The 18,720-nt window shown below is 36.1% G+C and overlaps 2 protein-coding genes across 3 annotated transcripts; one reads left to right on the top strand and one right to left on the bottom strand.

Annotated features, from left to right (window-relative positions):
- Positions 1 to 306: 306 nt before the first annotated feature.
- LOC141902785 (DNA replication complex GINS protein PSF3-like) lies at positions 307 to 2,626 on the top strand. Its single transcript, XM_074790676.1, has 3 exons — positions 307 to 472; positions 1,475 to 1,749; positions 2,238 to 2,626. The coding sequence occupies exons 1-3, from the start codon at positions 349 to 351 to the stop codon at positions 2,469 to 2,471; spliced, it is 633 nt and encodes a 210-aa protein (XP_074646777.1). The 5' UTR covers positions 307 to 348; the 3' UTR covers positions 2,472 to 2,626.
- Positions 2,627 to 4,425: 1,799 nt separating this feature from the next.
- Positions 4,426 to 18,554, bottom strand: LOC141901163 (cytoplasmic dynein 1 light intermediate chain 2-like). Of its 2 annotated transcripts, XM_074788266.1 has the most exons (13): positions 18,473 to 18,554; positions 17,613 to 17,686; positions 17,378 to 17,494; positions 14,928 to 15,158; positions 13,054 to 13,241; positions 12,545 to 12,638; positions 12,250 to 12,385; positions 11,921 to 12,032; positions 11,593 to 11,700; positions 11,443 to 11,472; positions 9,339 to 9,425; positions 9,072 to 9,207; positions 4,426 to 8,917 (listed from the first exon to the last, which is right to left on the bottom strand). In XM_074788266.1, the coding sequence occupies exons 1-13, from the start codon at positions 18,550 to 18,552 to the stop codon at positions 8,811 to 8,813; spliced, it is 1,500 nt and encodes a 499-aa protein (XP_074644367.1). In that variant the 5' UTR covers positions 18,553 to 18,554; the 3' UTR covers positions 4,426 to 8,810. The 2 variants fall into 2 exon arrangements, with proteins under 2 accessions (XP_074644367.1, XP_074644368.1); XM_074788267.1 differs by lacking the exon at positions 11,443 to 11,472 and having other exon boundaries at positions 4,427 to 8,917.
- Between the last annotated feature and the right edge of the window lie 166 nt (positions 18,555 to 18,720).

Below are 18,720 nucleotides of genomic sequence, written 5' to 3'. Positions count from 1 at the left end.
GTTGCAAGATCAATGATTGTAATTGTTCAAACATTTATTCAAAATTGTATTACCACGCGTAAAAAGAAGTTCAATGTGAGCGGACAATTCGAGCACAAAATTCAATTAATTTTATTATTGCCGGCAGCAAAAAGTAATTTACTCTTATACTGATTTATAGAATATAATGAACATAGCTTGAGTATACAAATAGATGATAAAACAGGAACATAATATATATAATGAGTTTGGAATTTCGGGGATAAAAGGCTATTAAAACAAATTAGCAATTCCCAAGTGACCGCGGAATTCAAAAGTTGACCTACTTTACATCTTTTATACAAAATTTGATTGAAAAAGTGAAAAAATATGTCTAATTCTCTATCGAATGACCGCAGTTCGGGTTACAGGGAAAATTACTTCAGTATAGATGATATATTATCATCGCAAGAAAGAATTCCTTGCAAGTTTATTACGCCAGTTAAGCGTTTAGGTATGATAAAAACTTTTCATCTTTCTCAGTGACTGTCTGTGTACTAATGTCTATTTATTAATTGATGAGACCTGTTTTTCTTGGATATTTTGCTTACTTTTTGGGGTACATACCTCATTTATGTCTTAACAGAATGCCAAAAATCGCGGACAACAACTGAATATCTGATATATTTCCAGTTCTGTACCAATTAGATGGATTGGCAAAAAGACTCCTTAAGTCCAGTTTAATGAGAGAGAAAATCCTCCATTTTGTCAAATTTCTTGGATTTGAACATTGTTACCATGCCTACGCCACCCTGATTTAGTTGTTGAGACCCCACAAGAAAAATAACTTCATTTCGTAGGCATGGTGACAATGTAAAAATTCAAGAAATTTCACAAAATGGAGGATTTTCTCTCTCATTCAATTGGACTTAAGGAGTCTTTTTGCCAATCCATCTAATTGGTACAGAACTGGAAATATATCGGATATTCAGTTGTTGTCCGCGACTTTTGGCATTCTGTTAAGACATAAATGAGGTATGTACCCCAAAAAGTAAGCAAAATATCCAAGAAAAACAGGTCTCATCAATTAATAAATAGACAGTAACTAGTGGTCAATCAAAATCAAATGAAATTTTAATCAATAAATGATTGTATGATTAATTCTTTTCTCCAATTAAAATGTTTTAAGTTTTCATGGCACCATCTGTATTTTATATAATTTTGAATATCATATGATATTCAAAATTATTTAAAATACAGATTCTTTGCTTGATTCTTTTCATGTAGCCTATTGTTGAAAAAGCACCTTTTCCTCTAGTCTGAATTCCAGTCGTTGTTACGGTTCCAGGAACAACGGCTAGGTACTAGACCACTTTTGCTTTTTTATGTTAGTTAGCCTGGGTCTGTCTGACTTCTCAATTTATCACACTTTTCAATATTTGGCTTTTTTTGCCAAAAATAATCTTCCCTTTCACAATTGAACATACATGAACGTACCCGATTTCTCATTTGACAGGTTTCTTGGATCCGAGTGCTGACAGCGAAGACTTGAGCGCTAATTCGAAACTGGAGCTTCCTTATTGGCTTGCACGAGCTTTGTGCAGTCGGAAAAGACATATAGTCAGTATAGAAATACCGAAACAATATCGAGAAGGTAACAGACATATTTACCAAGCAGATCCGAATGTCGTCGATTTACATAAAATGGGGCCTTACTTCTATACATTTGGAACACAGCTGCTTAGCTTTGGCCACACCGAATCTACTGATATTGCGAAAACGTTACTTACAGTAAGTATAGTCAAACCCGCTTTATCCGGATCGGCTTCTTGTTCTAATTCAGAAAATATTTGTAGTCCATTTGTTCATTAATATACCAGAAAATTACTTTTCATCCATATTTATTTTGTTGGTCCTGAATGATCCAAATTAAGTGGATCCTGCTGTATAGAAAATATCTTAGTAAAATTCATTTTGCACAGAACCAACAATTGTGAATGAAACAATAGGTTTTGCAATAACAATTCAATGTGTCAGAAGTTAGAAAAATACAATATATTGTGTACAATATATTAGAAGCTAATGTCTCAATCCAAAATGTCTCTCGAAATAGCAGTTTCAATTAGAACGATATATCAGGTGATATACTTCTGGATTGATTTTTGGGTTGTTTGAGTGGATTGATTTTCATTAAGTTTTTGAATATCATAATGGTTTATTTTTAGAAATCACGACTGAAACTAATGCATCGTTTAAATTTTCATTGATTTTTTTTTCAGACATTTCAGGGCCGATTTCGACGTATAATGGACTGTTCGCAAAACGCGTACTTCGAAGACGGCGCGAAAATCATGTCGAAATTAGACGAACTCGAAAAAGTCATTTACAAATACGGACAGTTAGGACTGAAAGATTTCAAACGATGGGAAACACGAGAAACGGAAAAACTCGATACGTCGCACATGGTTTCTAGATTTCGTAAACGAAAACGCGTCAATAATGAGAACTCTTGAAACTCCTTGTTATTCACACACACTGATTGTATAGTCATAATATATTTCTAAAATAATATATTGGTTTATTAGTGTGCTTAAATTTGTAATATACTAGTGTAAATACAATCGACTTGTATATATGTACATACAAATTTGTACAATTTTTGTATAAAATGAGATAAATATATTTATTTTAATATATGTAAAACTAAGATGTGTCTTTTTCATTAATGGTTTTGATAACATCATCTATATAATGAATGATATGGCTAAGGATGATTGTTCTATTATATTTGCTTGAATTGAAGAATTAGCTGGATTGAGGAGCTTGCACTAAAACTTTCATCCTTCGCTGACCCAGGCAATTAACGGAGTTGATTAGAATTGTTTTCTCTTTGAATTAAACTCTGTTCCCCTACATTACATTTGGTGCTTACAAGATATTTGTAACATCAATTAGTGGTTCATTTATATTAACCAGCCAACCAGATATGATGCAGTGGTTTATGCCAATTGTTTTGATGCCTAAATAACTAAATACTGTCATAAATAAAGGTACACTATCGGAAGAATATCTAGTTTGTGTAGATGATAGCCACAGGACACTTGACCGATAGATCTCTGCTTATACAACATAGAAAGACCGTCAAATATGGATAGTGCATCGTATCAGGACACTGAACTCTCAGCAGTAGATCTACCAATGGTTTTCTTCTTGGGAAAATTATTGGAGAAACATAATAAAGCAATTGAACAACTGAATGTAATAGGTAAGTGAAAAAGACATTATCAAAAAAAAAATTTTTTATGTCAAATATCACATACATATGGTAATGCCATGGATGTATAAACTGTAGTTCATATGTCCATGACTGAGTTGCTCTTCTTTACGCTGTATTTTGAAAATGAGTATTTCATTCAAATTTACATTAGAATAATGATTGTGAAGTTAATTGAAATCAAAATACACAACGTTTCAAACTCTCACTACAGATCATCAGATTTCTTAAATTCTGCATATAATGGGATTTAGGCTTATCCATACCGTAACTTCTTTATGACGATTAAGCTGCAGCTTTTTTATGAATACTGTTTCCAGTTTAGTATCATCAATGTCCTTATTTTATTTCACAGGAACCGAATTAATGAGATTAGGCAGTAGAATGGTAATAGCTGAGAGGCGCGGCCACATTGTTCACCTGTTACAGTTACACGTTAAAAAGGCTGCCTTGGAGACAACGTTGTTTCGTTTCACGGAATACATTCGAGAGTTACGAAATCATATGAAACTGTTGCTGAGTCAAATCGTGAAGGTAGAGACCTCGGTTGATGTGCATAATGACGACTTGCCGCACGTGAATACAGAATCTGAAGTGAACGTCTCCAATCATCAGTTTGCCATGGTCCACCAGCAAATTGACCGTCAATTGTGAAAAGAAAAGAAACATGCATTTCATATAATAGACAGTTGATGATCATTTCGTGTATATATTAGTAACTGGTATATAAGATTCGATTAGTAGTGTTTTCTGATGTGTGCTACATACCTGTGCAAAAGCTGTAAATATGATTAAAATCTGACATAAACAAACACTACCAGTACATTGTTTTTCTAAAAAATAAATCATTTGTTCTTGAAAATTATACGCATTTGCATTCTTGTCCTCAAGGGCTTATGTTTACCATGCTAATCTTAAGAGGATAAATCTTTAATTATAAGGTAACAAACTTACTGCATGGACCGGCACCTGCCGAGAATTTTTACAGAAAGATTATCACAAAGCGATATGGGTCTGCATCAGTGTGAACTTCTAGGGGATAGTTTCTATCAAGATTAAGTCCAAAAGCGCATAATTAGATGCCTTTAACTCAATCTTACATCTCGCCTTAAATAACCAGATCCAAGAATTCACGCGAGTCATCACGCAAAAACGGAGAAAAATACACTGAACAATTTCTGGATGCTTTTCGAAACTTTTTATTTTTGCAATGAAATTTTACCTTAATTCCAATATAGCCCCGAAAGGACATTTACAAGACAGCAACTAGTATAATATAATATAATTTGGTCATTTCTTTACACATGTTCCATACAAACGTGCAGTCCATATAGAATATAAATAAACTTTTTCACTATCTACAAAATTATGGTTAACCTGTTCAGTGGTAGCACAGACCCGAAAAAAGCAAGCAAACACCACCAGTAAGTAGTCAAAGATTATTATAATAATGATGATATTTCGGGTTCAACAAAAAACTAATGAACATTGTCGCTAAAATTGAGAAGCAATGGTATAATTGTTGACCAAAAATTGCGTAATTGTTTTACTAATGAATAACCAATTGATTGAATTATATGCGCTCATCAACCGGAAGCTGTTAAAATAATTCCTACAAAAATTATTGAGATAACTTCGTACATCATATTATAAATAAACATTTTAACAAAGGTTTGCATACAATAAAATTCTTCAATAAGCTTTACTAACCAAAATGGGCATCATTTTTTGGAATCTCTACTTGGTACCATAGATTTGCTAGTACATTTGGCTGTCAAACATTTTTCTGGTAGATCGACAGTAAGTTTGTACATGTTATGACATACCCATTGTGGTCAATACCTTATCAGCAGTAGAGAAGGAAGCTTAATCCTGCCCAATTTTATACAAAGACTAGTTCAAAATGTCCAGTGGCGGATCCAAGGAGCTCCTGCCTCGTGATAGGCAGTTAATTATCAGATGCACTACCAGTAAGAAATATCTAACCCTATCAGGCCAGGCTGGCCTGAGCCCATCTCGGAGCCCATCATCTGGGAACATCTCGGTGTCTGGCAACTTAAGTTTGGTTGCTCATGAAGTCAGTTGGTTAGGCCATTAAAGCATCTGAATCAGTATCTGAATCATTCTTGAAAAGTACAACATAAAACAACAGTACGTTCAAGTTGAAAAGAGTGAAAGATTCAAACTTAGACCTATTTCTGAGCATCCAACAATTACTGATTGACATCAGTCTACATCTCTCTTTAGAAGATTTTGATTCATTCACTTGCTCCTCGAATGTAGACCTATGTATTATACAGCAACGCAAAACACATGATAATTACCACTACATTGTTATGATGATGTAGCAACATTTTTTTTTTCGATTTCTAAATAAAAGCAGTACAAAACTGTCACCACAACAAAGTTTTTACCAGTATTTGAAATAATGAAGCGCAAACCTTGAAGTGGTCGTTGCTTTATACAATGAATGCAGGAAGTACTACTAGTGAAAAAGTTTCAAATTCTTAATAGAAAGGGTGTATTCCTTTAGTAGCCATTTCGAAAAAAGAAAAACCCCAAAACCACCCTTCTTTGACGCACTGATCAACAAGTTCCAAAAGATCTGCATTGCAGCGACAGACCAAGTATCACAATAACAGGCACACACGAAAGCATATTATATATACAGACTACATAAGTACAAATATTCTGAGTCACAGTTACAGAAATGCTCGGGCTTCATTTATTGATGTCATGATCAAAATGAAATGAAAATTCTCAACCGAAAACCTTTATCTAAAATTGAGTGAAAGCAGTTTGCAGAATTTTGCCTAAGAGGTAGCTAAGCGTTCTATTCTGTAACGTATGGCCCAAAAGTTTTGAGTATTCTAAAATCTACGTTAGTCACCATTAGATCCAACATATAAAAAAGGATTATCATCACAGTTCATGGACATAATTTACTATGAAAACATCATACTATACACTGCACTGCTTTTTCAAGATTCAAGCGTTAAATAACTTCAAGCAAATCGAATTCGAATTTGATCAAGGCCAATCAATGTCAATCGCCATTGTGTCACCTCAGGACCCGGTCATATATCTGCACGGAGTGAAGCTTAAATAGAATCCGCGAAACTGCATCAAACCTTTTGAAACTTGTTAATAAGAAGGCACACAACTACTTTTTTTCATAGATTTAACAACACATACATTTTTAGTTGCGGTTTGTGAATTACAAGAAATGAAATGCAATGCAAAACAAGCTCGAACCATCAATGGAACTTTACAGGAAATCAGAAATCAGGCCTCGAGAAATGAGAACCAGCAGGGCCTGGTTTTATAGACTGGTATTAACTTTAACACAGGGCCTAACTCAGTTGAAAACAAATTAAGTTAGCCCCGGGGTTTAAGTTGATACCAGCCTATAAAACTGGGCCCGGTATTTTAGAATTCTTGCTGCCTAGCTAGGATGTGAAGTTACCCAGGCTAAATAGAGTGTGTCGAGTCAAAATGTCAATTTCTGATTTCCTAATTATTCAATATCATAACTGAATGGTTGAAGCAGCTTTTTATGCAGTGAGCTCAGTTAATCAAGTCCTTGACAACAGTTTGTGCTTTTTTATAAAATGGACGCTTTCCGCCTCATGTACATAATACCACAGCAGATGAAAAATAAAATCTATACATTTCTCATGAAACATTTGCAGGCGCCAAAAATACGTAATACACAAACAATACTTTTTAATCGGTAGTGAAATGCACCATTCACATTAAGCGGTTCTACAGTAAAACCCGCTTATTCAGAACAGTTTAATCTGGAATTTGATCCAATCCGTCCACTTGTACCCCAGAATATGTAGATTTATCTTAACCAGTTAATTGGTGCTGTAATTACCCTGATTAAGTGCGTTTTACTGTTCAAGTTTTAGACTATTCTGCGGGAGAATTCAGACAGGCCATGAATGTTTTAAATGATGGATACTCTTATGTTTAGAATTTAATCAAGCATAAATACCACCCAGCCTAGAACTTGATGACCATCATCCTCGTGCAAGGTAAATGAACAGGATGTATCGTACTCCCTTATTCAACAAATTCATTCATCCAACAAAAAAGAGGCCATGACATGTCACTGTTATGTATCACGCTCAACATTTATTCCATTCATCAAGACACTTTTCCGACATACGAAAATATCTTATAATATACCCGGTTTGAAGAAAAATCTGAGAATCGACCAGCTTTATTGATCCTCCATTATGAAAACCATACACGAGAGAAAAATGCTTACATACACGCAGCTATATATATAAAATCCGTTTTTTCAAAATAAAACATACCACTCGTTATCCTTTAAAGGCATCAGACCACCAAAGTGCAGCAGAAAAATAAGGGCTCGATTCGAAAATTGTAATTCGAATTCAAAGCATAACAACCGAAAGAGATAAGACCACTGACTTAACAATTTTCATATATAATATATATATGTATATATACATGATTTATTGGAGTAAGTACATCACGACAGAAAGGTTTCAAGACAAGGCAATTTTTTTTCTATTTTTCTTTCCACGGCGTCTGCAGTTACAGCAGTCAGTTAATGAAACAACTACCAGTATCTCTCCGAATAACATCAATTTCTATGGGAGCCTAATTTGATTTCTACCTCGATACTGCTGTAACTGTAGACAGATTGTATTTTTTATTCTTTCTCTCGGTCGGTGAAGCACTTTTTATCCAACTTACATGTTATTTGATTCATAATTGTCAGCGAGAAATTAACGTGTGGGTTTATCATACGTACTATTTATTATACAAATCAATTGTCTGCCTCTATTTATAGAAGCACATGCATGTACATCCATTGAATGGACTAAATTTATATACATAATGTTTTTCACATTGAATAAGGAGAGAAGTACACAGACACAGCGCAAAGGTCTTTGGTTTGCGCACTTCGTGATCAAAAATCATAAAGCAATCATATCTAGATGGTTACGAAACAGAAGCCAATTCCTGCCAGTTGCCTAGGAGTTCGAGAGTCAATTTTAGAATTCTATTCTTGAAACACAACTTGCGTAATGATATTAGCTAGTCTACTAGACAGTTTGGATTTTCATAACAGCAGCATAGAAGTCCACTCAGCATATACCGGTACCAACAGATCAATGCGAAACTTAGTACATACCCACACCACCTCGAAAACTATTCTCAGCTCTATAGCTTTAACGCGATATATTTTCATAGCAGAAACAACTTCTGTTTCCGATTATAGTACTAGGTGGAAGCACCGAGATCATAACTCTCTCTTTAGAGAACGTTTACCGCGACATCCCTCATGTGATCAAGAAAAAAATCTACACCGTGATTGACAATGTCATGGCCGAAAATAAACCAACAGTCCACGCAAAATCACCCCTTTGCGTGGGACCGATTCAATTTTATACTTTAAACTAAGCACTTTGAATTCCTTTCCGTACTGCGTGAGAAATGGTTCATTTACTAGCGTGCGGTTTGTCGGTTGTCAGTTGTAAAGAGTGTCAGTCGAGGGTTTGAGGGGAGAAAGATGACCTAGACGAGCGCTGTACGCGCTTCACGACTGCGAATCGTTCGTAGTTGTGGAGATTTGAGTGATTGGTTTCTTGGCGCGAGTCATACGATCCAACTCGGCCGCGGCGTCGCGAGTCACTGCCGCTTTATCTATAAAGAAAAACATAATTCAAAAATTCAGCATCTAAGAGATAGAACATTATGAAAATGAACAATAGATTTTGGTATCAGTTTAATAATCATTATAACTGTTTATATTTCAGTAGTTATAAAATGATTGCCGTCTATAAGAACATGAGAATACCTGTTTTGATTGTAGGTGAAACACCACCTGCACCGGGGGCAGCTCCACCTGCCCCTGTCTTTTTGCTTAGTAAGCTGTTGAAGAAGTTTGCTAAAACGCCTTCATTGGTTGCACCTCCTGCGCGCGCACCATCAGCCTGAAATTACATACGAAATGATATGCAACTTAGTGAATAGTACATTGATACAGATGAACGAAACAAAAGAGTCACAAAATGATGGCTCCATTCACCAAAATGCAATATCATAAAAAGCGTGATTTCGATACCTTTTTCGGTGATGCAGTGAGCCCAGCTCCAGTACCCGGTGACCCAGAAACTCTTGGTGAACCTCCAGCTGATCGTAATGGTGAATCCTGAGAAAATAAACAACAAAACCATTGCCAGATATGGAACAACAGTGATAGCAATAGTACTAGCTTGCCCCGAAGATATTCCATTTCCAATAAGCGACTTATAGAGTGTGGTTCCTTTAAAATAGTGTCTAATGATATAGATATAAAAGTGCTTTCATCATAACATTTTTAACCACCAAGCTTTGTTCATGAAACCAACTCTCCCAAAAAACGGTTAATATCATCACCGACAAATATGTTCTAATCATTCTTCAAGTTGAGTTTTAGAAGGTCAATCATAAACATTGTTTAGCACTCACTATCACAAGATGATATACTATCAACTGATTACATGATTAAATATTACCAAATATCTACTCCAATGATATTAATAAACCCATCATATATAGGTAAGTACATCACACAGTTTAGCTTAATAGCAAATAGTAAAACCGATATTTAGTACCCTAGTTGATGTTAACATAATCTTATCAAACAAAATCAAATTAAATTTAAGTTTAAGTAAACGTTGTATATAATCATATCCCTTATCCTTTTGTTTGACCATCAAAAAATGTTAGTGCGTTACTGTGGGCATATATTAACTAGAGTTTATATGTCCATGGTGTAACAAAGAGCTTTTACACATGCAGTGTGCACTAATAAGGTACTTGCCAATAGAACGGGCAGAGTTTCCAGATCGGGATGCAGACCTGGCATCTTAACACAAAAACAAAAATAGTTCATCATTGACAATTTAGATTTAGACTTCACAAACTTAATCGGATAGGTATGAATGAAATGAAGACTAATCTTCCTTTGAAAAATAAATACATAACGCAATGTGCAAAAAACACAATTTTCTTTCTAAAATACTGTGATAATCATATATATGATAAATGAGTGAATGTAGTTATTAGAGTGGGTGGTGAAAACTGTATTAGTCAACATGGGTGAATTAACACATTCATAGAGAAGATTATTCTCAGAGGGTAAACCAGATTCCAAATGTGAACACAAACTAGGATTCCAAGGACACCATGCCCACTTGGTGAAATGCGCAACAATCTGACAATTTCAATATTGATTATTCAATGCCCCCTGGAGAACAATTACAGTAATCAATGAGTTGAATCTCACCACTCATAGAACTTATCATGAGCTAGAATTATTGTAATTGATTGCAGTAACAAAATATGCATGTTAATACCATGACATCCTGCTATTCAACACCCCATGGTGAGCATATACAGACCCTATGACTTTGAAACTCACAATATTTTCGTATAACCATAGTACATGCCACGAGTTACAATTCTGCACTTTATTGTGGTTAAAAATTTAGTTAAAGGTACCAATACTCAGCCCGAAATGACCGTTGGGGACACAAAAAGCCACAAGACTTGTCCAATCGACCCAATTTAAAAATGCTGACAGCAAACAACAATGGCCACTAGTCAGTCATCTTGAATCTCATCTGGTCAGTTTTCAGGCTGCAGATATTTCTAGGGTAAATACATGTACAAACAAAATACAAGAGATCAAAATAAGCAAACGGATGGATGAGAAGTGAATGCAAGAGCCTACTGGGACTGAAGTCAGAAGTGGCCTAAAAGTATGTATGTTCAGTGGTTCTTTCATAACTCCCCTCTTTGACAAAAAAAAACCCCAATTACATTTTATTGTTCTGGAGAATGAAATCCTACACCAAAAACTCTGTGAAAAGTATATACGTATACTACCGTATGTCATAGAAATTGTTACCAAGAGAAGAAACCACAATGTACTGAGCAATACTGAAATCCAACCTGCCAAGGGACATATTATCGCAGGAATGACATGTCCCAACATTTGTACCCGATCCAATGAGTAAGACAATTGCAGCCTTGATTTGTTAAGAACTTAGGAATCAGTGAGTTGATGCATTTTATGCTCTGAACTGTAAATAAGGGTAAATGAAAATGACAAGCACAGGTTGGATTTCGTTGAAGGGATGTATGTAAAAGTTCAACACCTCTGTCACCAGCAGCAGTCTTACCCTCTGTTCCTCTTTGCCACCTGGGGCATTCTGAAATATAATCTCTCATGCTAAAGCCCTTATGGCTACAATATGACATCGAATTACATTAGCATTGATCCTTTACGTCTTATTCAGCACGAATATGATTACACGAATATCATATCATACCTGTCTTGGAGTGCCTCCTGGAGCTGGAGTTTTACTCAGTTGCATCTGTTGCTTCATTAAGAATGTCTGTTCATCCTCAGCCAGAACTTCTAAATCCCTCTGAATAGGCTACAAAATGATAATGATCATGACGTTTAATCGGACACTACACTATACCAAATCATGATATAAACATCGGTTGTTTTCATATTTAGCATTTTGCGCGACATGCACCAACAAAATCTAAGAAAGTTTGACACAGATATGGTTAGAAAATTGGTGATATCATCGTGGTAGAACTTGTGTAGAATTAATGGCCAATTTACAAAGCTACTGGATGTGAATATACCTTGCGTGTAGGAGGTTTAATCAGCACATCCTCGAATGGATCATCAGGTTTCATTGAAGTCATATTCTCGTATAAGATGCTAATCTTCTTCTCATTATCCCATCCTGCCGGGCTATAAACACAAACAATATAAATCAATATGAAATTATTATCACCAGGTAACCATCGACTAATTCAAAATTGATCCTAATTTGAACAGTAAATCTAGAAGCAATTCTTTTTGTACAGAAATGGTTTCTTAACTTTAAACACTTCGTATTCATAGGTTTTGTTATGCTGGTACTGATGACATATGCGAATAGTCGAATAGAAAAGGCCGAGATATTTACATGAAAACAGCATCTCGTTCTACAACTAGGGCAGACGTCGTGAATGGAAATCCGTATATTCTATGTAGCATATATTTATGTAAGAGGTCTATATTCTTGCCTTCTTTCACCGACGTATAACACAGGGATGCACCATCTAATCAACAGTTAAGGCTATCATATCGATCTTGTGTACAGTTATCTTTTCTAACTTCAGTTCACTCCTATTTTTTCTAAAACTATATCTGCTCAGTTGATAAATAAGCAAAGGCGTGACCACTATAATAACGTGTTTTCATTTTTTTTCAAAGGATACAATTTAAACAAAATTTCCTAATATATTGCTGTATAAAATCAAAATGCTCTTCTCTATAGTCGTGTTCTTTCTCTAGCGTTGAGATTGCATCACTCTGAAAAAGAGGAAAAAGCCTTTTAATTAAATCGATAGGTGATCGAACCTGAATCTATTCTAACCAAAATCTACGAAAATGAATAAATAAGCTATAGGCGACAATGGTTCTCCAGCTCTGGCTCAAACCCGAACTCCATGAAATTACCATGCCTTAGTTCCCATTGCATTTTGGATAAGTTGTACCTTGGGCGAATAGCTAAATTTTGTCAAGACAACTTCTTGAATTTTGACCCCTTTCCCGAATCATGAGGTCATCTTCGAGATCATATCATTGAAAAACAGGGTTTTCAGCGCAGACAGAGAGATACAGACAGTGCGAGAATAAAGGTCTCACGGACGCCCGAGGATCAAAATGAATCTCCCGTCTGTGATAAGATCACGCATATAGTATGGAAGACAGGGTTAAAGCGTACCTTTGTAACTACGACTACAATTGGAATACCAAGGTTTTTCGTTAAAGTAGTTTCTCCTAATGGCAGTATGACTTTATCATCATCGGTCGACGATGGCTGCGGATGTAACGGATTCGTTTCTCGGCGTTGTGACTGTGAATGACTGCTTTCTTCGCTAGGTTCTGTGTAATCTTGGAAATATGTGACAACTGAAAGAAATTACACACAATATTGGTTCATGGCTTCCCTCATTTCGTTTTTTATCATTTTGATTAACTTCTTTTACGACATTTGACATTCTCGGCCCTAGTTAGAGATAACAAAGTACATGTACTTGTAGTTGCTATGAAAGAGCACTCAGTTCTGCAGTCATTCCTACCTCCCTGAGTCTTATCTAACCAACCACATGTCAGCAGAGACAAGACTAACAGGAAAGCTAACAGCCCACATATCTAGCTGTATTCTGGACCCCTGCGATTTCATCAGAGCTCTTGATATATAATCACTTTCATGTCACAATTACAGTAGACTCCTCATAAATTAGTATAGTTTATCTCGGTAAGGCTTGGTGGCTTTCTAAGCCAATTTCTATCCTTCAGATGACTAAAACTCAGTTTCTAATTCAGTTACTGCCTAATTGTTTAAAAGGATATCCTGGTCCAGACTGCATTGACTTGGGCATTGTCTACTGGGCAAATACAAACTAGACAAAAATTTCTAATCGCCTTAATTTCTTGAAATTGAAGGCATTTTGCTCAAATCAAATAGGTTTCAAGTAGGCCTACCATTAAAAGCATTTGGTTATAGAGAGTTTTTAAGGAATCAGTGAGTTGTATGGACCTTGTGGTAAAATGGCTAGCCGCAATGAATTTCATTTTTACCATTTTGACAGTTATAGATAACTGAGTAGATATATTTTCAAGCAAACATCTGAAAAATCTTTCCCAATGAATCATAATCCACTGCTGCTACTGCGAGCTGATATTATTTTGATAAGCATAATTTGAAAGCCAACTATTGCATTAAACTGAATTGGGTTTATACAGCTGTGAACAACATCAATCATTATCATACAGATCAGTAGTGTTCATTAATTTTATACGGTACATACAGATTATGTCCCACTATAATGAATGTCACACAATTAATCTAGCTCGTGACCAGTGCTAATAATACAACAACCAACTAGTCTATGATGTACATCCCTGATGATCCCCAAATTGTTTCATGCTACGGAAAGCATTATTTCTAAGATGCTCAGCCACCATTAGAAAATTTGAATTGAGGGGAGCGGTACTTCAAAGCTTGAACTACTTGGCCACTATACCCAAAAATTGCCTGATATTATAGCCACGACCATACAGAGACGATACGGTCCGAGCCAAATTTGGCCTGTGCCTAATTAGAGAGCGCGCTCACACGTAAGCCACTCATTCGATACTAATGAATGCTCAAACAAAACGAAGTGAGTCATTTCCGCTAAAACTTGGCTCGGACCAGGTCCAATGTTTTGTGTGATCTCTGTTTATAAATCTAGGAATAATTGAACATGTTAATTCGTGATTGGTGTATCAAGCAATGAGGTATCGATCATACGATAAAATAGAAATTGGTTCGTACTATGGATATCCGATTACCTAATCTAAAAAAATAGGTTAAACTCCTGGTTAAGAACACTGAACTAGAAACCATAATGCGCAAATTAATATTCTTTCATACCCATTTGTTTTGATATAGGATAGACTTTTCAATCGATAATGTCTACATATCATGTTATGTCAGGTCAATCCAATTTGCCAGGTTCAATTGTTAAATCTATATATTCGCGATGTGATTCAGATTTCAACCACGGATTCATCAACAACATTCAGCTGAAACATCGAGAGAGTACTTACGACTTTGTTCCAGTTCTTTCATTCGGATCGGGTCTATCCTAAGTAACTCGATATGATCCCGCAATATAGAACTCCACCTGCGTAAACCGTCCACTACGGCCCACGGCTGACTCATAGAAACTACTAATAACAATAACGTATGTTCGAAAGTCTCCTCGGAGAGACAATATTTGAGCAGTCCCGCGTGATGCGGATCGCCGTCTAAAATCCAAGTCGATAGTCGCGTCTGATCTGAAAATATCAAAACAAAACCAAGAGTTTATTCACAGATATCTTATTCTAATACAGAAAATGGGTACGGAGCATAGTTTTTAAGGAAACCCTACATCAGCTGAGGCACTACACGGAAATGTACGCAAAAAAAATTCAATTTACCCAATTAAACAATAGAAAATAATACAAAATGCCTTTTGTTCTACATTTTGATGACTATTCGCCGACTTAACAATAAACCCATAATTACAGCACAAATAATACCACATAATCACACATACTTTTAACTGCGCACCAAACGAGAACACATTGAACCAGTCTAGTAGACTGGTTACCAGTACCCACTTACCTAAGCAGGTTCTGTACTGTTTAACGATAAAATTCTAAATTGCTCACCACACTTAAAGGCCTATTTTAAAATCTGGTGGTTGCAAATGATCTGAATATTTGTCGCGAGAAGGGTTTTCGGCTTTACAATATTTGTGTTCTATACAGTCATTCCAAGATATGACCCGGGAAGTTGACTCTCCTAAACTGAAACAGCGAGTTCAAAAAAACATTTGTCTATAATTCTTTTTCACCTATAATAAAATATGAATCTATCCTATTATTGAGTGAGAATATTCAGATATACATGCAGATGTCTTATATTACTAGAAGGCGTGCCGTAGCCCGCTTTTTGAAAACTGCTCGAGTACAAATACACCTGTGTACAGAATTCATAGCTATCCTCACGAGCCTGGGTTAAGAAATGACGCTCATATTGATTAGTATAGTTATTAAACAATGCAGATTTAATCGATAATGACAGTTTTACAGACTAGACTTGATACTGTATAAATTATGACGTTTTAGAGATAATAACAATGGTTTTCAATGATTCACCATTTCATTCATTATGAATATCAAGGAATAGTCAAATATAAAAAGATCTATTACGCCTACAAGTTTTATAAATTATTCATCAAACTGAAAGTGACTGACTTACAAACAGGAAGATCAGCAGAAATGTAACAGAACGAGTACCCCTGTATTAGATACAAGGTCCCCACAAATTCTAAGTTCATGTAAATGCATAGCTTTTCATAGTGCCATAACTATCTCGGGGTTCCTACGACTTATTGATTCCTTAAAAACTCCTTCTAAACAGAAAATGCTTTCGAATGTGCTTGAACTGTCATGTCTTGCAGTAGTTCTGCAACGCATGACATAAATGCTTTTTTTTCAACGACGATTAGTTGAGATGTGAATCAATAACCGACATATGTGACACATTTGTAAGAATTGTAGGAGCAGACGCATTTAACATCAAATTCATCAAGACAAAATATAGTTGGGATCTATCGAGGATATAGCTGGTTGAAATTTAAGGCGATTTTGTTTTTCTTTAATCATTCAATAAAAGCTATACACTTGAGAAGAAAGGAAGAAGCCGAATGAAAATATACTAATTAGCTACAAAACTTTTAAAGGCTTTAAAAACTTTCCAGTACTTGACTGAATATCTAAAACAGAATATACTAAGATTCCCTAGGCTGGACCAAATTCAGATAAATAACTTTTTCCATAAATCATCTTTCCATGTACGCATCATAGCGTTAAAAAATGACATTCCCTCCCATGAAGTTTGCGACTTCCACGCTCTATTGGAAGAATATATATTGGGCGTCAAGCGAGAGATAATCGTTTGACATTAAACGTCGAAAGAGTGAACTTGTGACATCACACACCAGAGACGAACGCGCCAGCTGTGCAAATTGTTATGATGTCACTCGTTATCCATGGAACCAGTCACAGAAGGACGCACTTCTACTTCAACAATACGATATGTATCAATCAAGATTTGTACCGGTTTTATTTCTTGCAGCTGTTATCCTAAATATACATGGTTTATATACACCTGTTATAGGGCAAGCATCGGGTTGAATTATTCGGTGCAAATAATAAGAGGATTCCGCCACACAGTGAAATAACGCCTCATGAATTATCACGATCTTCGATGATCTGAAGTATATTTCAGTGCCTGCGAAAACACCACTGAAAGCCAACCAATGGAATTCTTTCCAAATGTACCTAAATGCATTGCAAGTTATCGTCTTCTTTGTACCCAATAAAGAAATCAGCCTCGTGTTAAAATCTTTTGTTTTGGTTACCGGTTCTCTGTCCAACCTGCGGACATTTGGTCATCGAAGCTGGATATGTCAGGAAAATGTTTAGGCTCATTATTTCACACTTACCATCACGTATTTCATCTTTAACATCTAGATAATGATATTCTAAGCCCATTCCTTTCTTTAGGTCTTCATTGCCTTGAAACTTAGCGACTAAGCTCGTTTTGCCGGAATCATTATCACCTTGAAAAACAATGACAACACCGAATTGAAACTCGATCCGACTATGATCAACTGGAGCTTGTCAATAAAGTGCTTCCCATCTGAGTAGGCATGAAGCTATGCTCTATGCACTACTTACCTATGATAACTAAATTTTTAAACGATGGTAATTTATTCGTGGCACTTGTCTGAACTTCACTCAAGATTTCAGCCCTGAAAAGAAAGACTTCACCGATAAATCAACGAATATACTTAGATTTACTACTTTCCATACTCCAGCATAGGCCTCTGTACTGCAACATAAAAGGGTATCTGCAGGGCGAATGTTACACCAGAGGTTGATGGATCATAAAGGATCAATGGCGTTCTCTGTGAATAAGAGTTAGGGATGGGTTTCATATCGGACATCAATCCTCACTCATCCAGTGGATGTGAAGTATCAACATTATCCTTTAGTGGCGATCAATCACCAGATCAGATGACGTTATCATTTCTTCCATTTTTTACGGTTGGATAAATTTCAAATTCAATTTGTAATAGGAACAAACGTCTTCATTGATGAATAAGATATCAAAATGAAATTCAGTAGGCCTATTTAGGGTATGAGTTACAAGTGTGTTTGAGTGCAGGCATAGACCAGGCAGAGTAGGATGACAATCATTCGATTGAAAGAAATTGTGGAATGGATTGGAATAGTGTCCAACAACATCGAAATGCTCTTAGTATTGACAGGACAGTTCTGTTGGGCTTAGCCCCTGTCAGATGAGTATAAACGAGGGGGTAGATATTTTTCTCAAGGGATCCGAGACTACGAGAGAGGGGAGTTAGTCGTGGTCAGTCAAAAATTGTGAAGTGGAGAGAAAAAAAGGGTTGAGAATGCGGAAGTGGCATTCGTAACGTGGAACTATTCACTTTTTAAGACAGAAGAACGCGTTCATATCACTTAAATTGGACAGGGTTAATTAGAACGGGTATAGATCTATCTAATTAGACCCTCACCATAATGTTTCGCCTTCGCCAAGTTGTTTAGTAGTGTCCATACTGCCCTGCCTGTCTCTCCTGTCGCCGATCGGCGCCATCTTGAATCAGACAATTTCCGTCATTCACTGCGCACGCTCGAACATACATTCAATTACGTCATGTTGTTTATTTTTGCGGAAAAGCACGTGGTCTCCACAGGGCTTCTTTTAGATGGCAGCACCTACTGGTACGTAACGTGTGAACGGCTAGTACGCGGGCCGGAGTTA

This window comes from Tubulanus polymorphus, chromosome 3, assembly GCF_964204645.1.
Source record: "Tubulanus polymorphus chromosome 3, tnTubPoly1.2, whole genome shotgun sequence".
NCBI classification, from domain to species: Eukaryota; Metazoa; Nemertea; class Palaeonemertea; order Tubulaniformes; family Tubulanidae; genus Tubulanus; species Tubulanus polymorphus.
Note: the sequence above shows the minus strand (reverse complement) of the source record. Positions and strands in the feature narration are given on the sequence as shown.

Coding starts and splice junctions, on each gene's coding strand:
- LOC141901163 (XM_074788266.1), bottom strand. CDS start 18,552: ATGGCGCCGATCGGCGACAGGAGAGACAGGCAGGGCAGTATGGACACT. Junction 17,495..17,612: donor TAAAAATTTAGTTATCATAG/GTAAGTAGTGCA, acceptor TTGTTTTTCAAG/GTGATAATGATTCCGGCAAA. Junction 11,473..11,592: donor CAGGAGGCACTCCAAGACAG/GTATGATATGAT, acceptor ATTATATTTCAG/AATGCCCCAGGTGGCAAAGA.
- LOC141902785 (XM_074790676.1), top strand. CDS start 349: ATGTCTAATTCTCTATCGAATGACCGCAGTTCGGGTTACAGGGAAAAT. Junction 473..1,474: donor TACGCCAGTTAAGCGTTTAG/GTATGATAAAAA, acceptor CTCATTTGACAG/GTTTCTTGGATCCGAGTGCT. Junction 1,750..2,237: donor TTGCGAAAACGTTACTTACA/GTAAGTATAGTC, acceptor TTTTTTTTTCAG/ACATTTCAGGGCCGATTTCG.